The following is a 6,853-nucleotide window of genomic DNA, read 5'->3' as shown; positions in this document are numbered from 1 at the left end:
GATTTGTTAGTTAAGCCTACTTTTGGGTCAGGGTGATACGTACATTTTGGGAACACGGTAGTACAATTGAGTGGGAGCGCTAACATAAACATGGAATCTATAGCTTCTGTCTGGAAAATAGTAAGTGAAGGATTATCTCCTTCGAGCTTGACCAAACGAAAATAAATGATGGAGATCTCATTTCACATAATCTGAAATATCATTTATACGGGGTTAAGTGTTTTAAGGATTAAATACATTGTAGGGTGTAACGGTAATCTAATCCCTTTACAGTGTAGATCATTCATATAGAGGATCATTGATCAAATTAGGATTATAACAATGGATAACTAATGATGTGTCTATATGGTGGAACATATAGAGCATTCTATATACTGAGAGTTCAATTCTAAGTTCTATGCGTGGATTCAACGAAGAATTAATAAGTCAGTGAATTTAGGTTATAAATTCTTGATCTGCTTATTGGAGGCTCGGTTATATAGTCCCCGCTAGTTGAGATAATATTGCTCGTAAGACTCATATAATTGGTTTTGATTAATCAATTATAATTCTCAAATTAGACTATGTCTATTTGTGAATTTTTGACTAAGTAAGGGCGAAATTGTAAAGAAAGAGTTTTAGGGGCATATTTGTTAATTATGATACTTTGTATGGTTCAATTAATAAATATGATAAATGACAATATTATTTAATAATTATTTATAGTTATTAAATAGTTAGAATTGGCATTTAAACGGTTGAATTTAAAAATTGGCGTTTCTGAGAAAATCAGATGCAGAAAAGATAAAACTGCAAAATTGCAAAAAGTGAGGCCCAAATCCACATTGCATGGCCGACCACTTTTGTAGGGTTTTCCCTCTGATATTTTAATCCCTAGTTGAATGCTATAAATAGATAGTGAAGGCTTCAGGAAAATTACACTTAATTTTCTACTTTTTCATTCAGAAAAAAAACTGAGCCTCTCTCTCTCCCTATCTTTGGCCGACCACTCCCTCTCTCTCTTCTTCCTAAAGATTTCAAAATTCTTAGTGTTAGAGTAGTTCCCACACACAGCAAGTGATACCTCAATCATAGTGAGGAAGATCGTGAAGAAAGACTTTCAGCAAGAAGGAATTTTCAGCACTAAAGAATCAGAGAAAGAGATCCAGGTTTAGATATTGATAATGCTCTGCTACAGAAAGGAATCAAGGGCTAGATATCTGAGCGGAAGGAGTCATAATATTCCGCTGCACCCAATGTAAGGTTTACTAAACTTTATATGTGTTTATTTCATTGTTTTAGAAAGTTCATATTTAGGGTGTTAATCAACATAATTGTGAGTAGATCTAAGATCCTGGTAAAATAATTTCCAACAACTTGCCTCAGAGCCATGGTAATTGATTTTCTTGCAAAAAATTTGGACTTTAAAACGATTGTTTGATGTTTTGGATGGTATCATGTTGTATTTAGTGTTATTTGATGATTGATTGATGTTTGTTAATTTTCGTGAAAAATAATTGAATATCTATTTCTGGAATTATTTTTATTGGATAGTATGGAAAAAATTAAGCAAGTTACTTTTTTACAGAACTCAATTTCGATTTAATTTGAATTAATTATGATTTTTTGAAGTTTCGAAAAATATTGGGATCGAGCAACAGGGACACGCACGCGGAACAGGTTGCATGCAACCTCCTGCGCCCACATCCCTCGCCCATGCACCCTATAATGCGCGCGCGGACAGTATACTTGGCATACTGTCCGTACAGCTCGCAAATTTTTCGTTTTTCTTCGTTTTTTCATGCTATTTCATGGATTGTGTAGTTTTGTATTTATACATTTACTATTCCTAATTCAATTCTAATTACAGTAGAACCTCTATTTAAGAATACTCTATTCAAGAATAACCTCTAATTTGTTATAAAAAAGTTAAGTCCCGATTTGGGCCAGTTATAAATAAGAATAACCTCTAAATTGTAATTTGTTATACATTTTCTAAGTCACGTATTAACAAAGTATACCTCTATATAAGAATAATTACATCTTAATAAAATATATACATGTATTTTGTAAATTTATTTCTGTAAAATTAATAATTTTATTTTAAATTATAATACATGTATGAAATTATATTTACTCTAAAATATTTTTATTATGATTTATTATTAATGATTATTTATTGTTATTATTGTTACATTGATATTTTTTGGTTTTTTAATTTTTTTTTCTAGTGTAACTCTATTTAGTTATAACCTCCCAATTAGAATATAATTTACTTAGTCCCAAGTGTATTCTTGGATAGAGGTTCTACTGTATCATAATTAATTTAATTAATATTTTTTAAATTTAATTCATGATATTAGTGTAATTTGAATTTGAAAAATAGTAAATATCTATCTTTTTTGCTTAATTATCTATCTTATTTTTAAATTTGATTATCGTATCTTATTTTTAAATTTAAGGTCAGATATTAAATTTTTGAAATTAATTTTTTTTAAAAATAATTTGACCTTATTTAAATTTAAAATAAGATAACTATAATCATGTAATTTTAAATAGATGTAAGATATTTTGCTAACTTTTAAATTTTGTTATTTTATTTATTTAAATTACATTTAAAATCTGAAAAAGATATTTATTTATCTTTTTTAATTTCTATTTAATTTTTATTATAAAATAACATTAAAATTTTAAAAGTAGTTAGCAAATTTTGAAATGATATTTAGGTTGGTTGAAAACTAATTTTTCAAAATTGTAGGTTTATTTTTAAATATATTTTTTTTATTAATTTCGAAATTTTTAAATTTTATTTTATTTTATTATTTTCGAAAATAAATTTTTTTATGTAATTAATTTTTTTAAATTATTTATTTAAAATTAAATAAATCCTACATCCAACTATCCAGCTAACCTTGTTGCAGGAGTATGTGTTTTTAGCTTGTTTGTAAGTTTTTAAAACCTATTATTGCATTTTTTTTTTTTTTGGTAATTAAACTCTTTTATTGAAAAGAAACACACTCAAAACAAAGTAGCCACAAAGGGGACTACCTCCCCAACCAAACATCTCGACTTCACACACGAAACTCTAGCATAACGAGCACAAGCATCAGCTAAAGAGTTAATATCTCGAGAGATATGAGACACAACACAGTGATCGAAAAAAACAAACAAATTACAGCAAGCAGAGAACAAAGGGTAAGATCCCCAAGCAAACGGCAACTCCTTTGCCATTAAGGCCTTCACAGCAACCAGAGAATCAGACTCCACCAGGACAGATCTAGCTTTCCTTTCCACAGCCCAAGAGAGAGCCTTAAAGATGGCCATTAGCTCAGCAGCTAACACATTCTCCACTACCTCGGACTGCAGAATTACCCCTCCTTCATTTTGGTCTTCCTGCAGCTCCACTACACTGATACCAGCCTTACCATCCAAGACCGAGGCATCCACTCTGACGTGCAAATCCCAGATGACACCAGAGCAGGTGTTCACCGTGGTAGTCAGAGTCAACTTGCATTCGTCTAGCAAAATATCTTTAAACTCGTTGAACCTCTGCCACAACTGTCTAATGGACATTGCAAGATTCGGCTTGACTCCCTGAAAAAGGAGCTTGTTTCTGCATTGCCAAATATGTTCCATTACACAAGCACCAAACATCATGAGGGAGCCATTCCCCGTGTCAACCAACCAAAGGAACCAGTCTTCAAAACTCAAAGAGCCCAGGTTACTATTAATGATGCCCCATGGACTGCTAAACCAAAGACAACGAGCAAAGTGGCAGTCTCTAAACAGATGAACTTCATTTTCTGGTATTTCACCACACAGATCGCAAAGTTTATCCCTTTCCAGCACATAACCCAGCCTGCTTTTGAGTGGAAGGCAGCCACTTAAGACCCTCCATAGCAGAATTTTCTGTCTAGCATGTAGTTTCTGCTTCCAGAGACACTTCCACACTCTCTTCTCCTCATGAAATCTCCGTCTTTGTGCACACCAATACGCACTTTTAACCGAGAACTTACCACTGTTGTTACCCTGCCAAAATACGATATCTCTGCTGTCACAAAGTGGGCGGATTCTCAGAATTGCATCAGTAACTTCACGAGAGAAACATTGTGAAATTAATTGAGCATTCCACTGCCTTGTGCCAGGAAGGAAGAGGTCTGAAACCTTTGTGAAAGCATGGGTGACATTATAAGTGAATGCATTGCAGACCTCTTCCAGACTAAAATATGGTACCCAAGGTCTAGTCCAGATGTCGAAGTCACCTTCTCCCACCAACAGGCCCGCACTTTTAACACATAGGTCTCGGTTAGCCAAAATGCCACGCCACACTTTCGAGTCCTCTTGCTTTCCATGAACACTCCAAAAATCCTGGACAGTACAGTATTTTGCATTCAATATTTGAACCCAAGGCCTATTGCTATTCTCTGCATCAAGCATAAACCAGGACAATTTAGCCAAGAGCGCCATATTGATGTCTTTGAACCTTCTAAAACCCAGCCCTCCATTTCTTTTGGGTTGACAACAATCGGCCCAACTTTTAAGAGCATGGTATCGACCTTCAGGTTGCAAGTTGCCTTTCCACCAAAATCTAGCAACGATTCTATCCATTTCATTACAGATAGACACAGGTATTTTCAAAGTAGACATTGCATAACAGGGAATGCTCTGGAGCACCGAAGTAATGAGAGTTTGTCTCCCTGCAATCGATAGCTGTTTAGCTTTCCATCCTTCCAAGCGAGCTATGATCTTTTCTTTCAGGAAGTTGAAATCTTCTCTCGATCTTGCAGAATAGAAAAAAGGGTTCCCCAAGTATTTTTCCTTATGATCCAGACCTTTCATAGCTAAGATCCTTTGAATGAGCCCTTTGTCTTCATGTTTAACCTTCGGCGAGAACACGACCCCACTCTTTCTTTTGTTAACCTTTTGGCCAGACCAAGCCTCATAAGTGTCAAAGCAAGCATTCAGATTCACGGCCTCATCTGAGTTAGCACGACAGAAAAAGATTGCATCATCAGCGTAAAACAAATGTGTTATGGGTTGAGTTTCTTTACCGATTCGAATTCCTGAGATTTGGCTTCTAGCTTCGGCTCGAACTAGCAGCTTAGATAAAACTTCACTACATAGAATGAAGAGGTATGGCGAGAGAGGGTCTCCCTGCCTCAATCCTCTCCCTGGACTAAAAGATTTAAGTGGAGCTCCATTTAGAAGTATCGAGAAAGAGACAGTTGACACACACTGAAAAATCATGTCACAAAACTTTTCGTTGAAACTCCACTCAATCCTGTCGTAAGCCTTGTGCATATCAGTTTTCACCGCCATGAAGCCCCTTCGACCTCTGATTTTTTTAAGAGCATGGAGCGCTTCGGATGCAAGCACAGAACATTCAGCTATCCACCTCCCGGGCAGGAAAGCCGATTGGAAGGGGCTTATCAAATTTTCCAACACCGGTTTCATTCTGTCAGTGAGTAGTCGTGCAATGATCTTGTACCCGAAGTTACAAAGACTAATAGGGCGGAACTGATCAAAGGACGAAGGGTTTTCACTCTTGGGAATGAGGCAGATAAACGTCCGATTGATCTGCTCAGGCAACATACCACAGCGAAAGAATTCTTGCACCATCTCACAAATCTCCATCCCCACCGTATCCCAATACATTCTATAGAAAATCCCGGAGAACCCGTCCGGTCCAGGAGCCTTAAGAGGATGCAGCCTCCAGACCACCATTTTAATTTCATCAATCGTGGGGACCCGGCATAGATCCAAATTCTCTGCATCAGAGACCTTCCTTTGAAAGAGGGACTCGAAGTCCTGATCGAAACTCGGGTTCTGACTCTGATAAAGTCCTCTGAATTTCCTCGTGAAATACTCACCAATCCCAGCCCTGTCCAGTATCCAATCTTGACCATCATCAAGGATCGCGCGTATGGAATTTCGCCTTCTTCGAATTAAAGTGGTTGTATGGAAGAACTTCGAATTACAGTCACCAATAGCCACCCACAACTCACGGGATTTCTGTCTCCATATTCTTTCTTGTCTCTGTTCTAGCTCAATAATTCGCAGTTGAATCTCCGCTTCTTCTTCGCAAGTCGTCGCATGAACTTGAGACTGAAGAGAACTCAGTCTAGCATACAAACTCTTGAGTTGTTGATCGCAAAAACCGAATACATCCCTGTTCCAGACTTTGAGAGCATTCTTAGTGTTACGCAATTTACCACAAACACGAATACCCGCTTGACCATAACACTGTTTACTCCAAGCTCTTTGGATAACTTTTGTGCACCTCGGATCTGCAGTCCACACTTCCAGGAATCTGAACGGATAATGGAGTTTCTGGGTGACCGGTTGAGAGTCGAGGACCACAGGAGCATGATCAGAAGCCATAATCGCATGGTGGACAACAGCTGCTTCAGGGTACTTCACACACCAATCGGCACAGGCAATGACCCTGCAAGTCGCTTCCTCACAGAGTTCAGAGACCCCTTACTTCTCATCCAAGTGAACTTTGGTCCCACGAATCCAAGATCAACTCCGCCGGTATCAACCATGAAGTTTTAAAGATGAGCCCCTTCTCTAGAATTATACTCACAACCTCCTCGCTTCTCGGAGGCCTCTGCAATAACATTTAAGTCGCCACAAACCACCCAGTTGGACTCACACTTCATAACCAAGGTAGAAAACCATTGCCAGAAAGCATTCTTTTCGCGACCATACGGCGTCCCATACATGAAGAACATTGTCCAAACAGCTCTGTTCCCTTCTTCGATTTGACACTCAAAACCAGTGTTAAACTTCTTCCTCACAATCATCTTCAGACCCTTCTTCCACGCAAGGCAGAAACCCCCTGCAATTCCGATTGCCGGAATGCCACAAAAGT

The 6,853-nt window shown here is 37.3% G+C and overlaps 1 protein-coding gene across 1 annotated transcript; it reads right to left on the bottom strand.

Moving 5' to 3' along the window:
• Positions 1-2,997: 2,997 nt before the first annotated feature.
• Positions 2,998-6,360, bottom strand: LOC115694998 (uncharacterized). The gene has a single exon (XM_030622097.2). It carries the CDS (start codon positions 6,358-6,360, stop codon positions 2,998-3,000), a length of 3,363 nt encoding a protein of 1,120 aa, XP_030477957.2.
• Between the last annotated feature and the right edge of the window lie 493 nt (positions 6,361-6,853).

This window comes from Cannabis sativa, chromosome 6 (genome assembly GCF_029168945.1).
Source record: "Cannabis sativa cultivar Pink pepper isolate KNU-18-1 chromosome 6, ASM2916894v1, whole genome shotgun sequence".
In the NCBI taxonomy this organism is placed as follows: domain Eukaryota; kingdom Viridiplantae; phylum Streptophyta; class Magnoliopsida; order Rosales; family Cannabaceae; genus Cannabis; species Cannabis sativa.
Note: the sequence above shows the minus strand (reverse complement) of the source record. Positions and strands in the feature narration are given on the sequence as shown.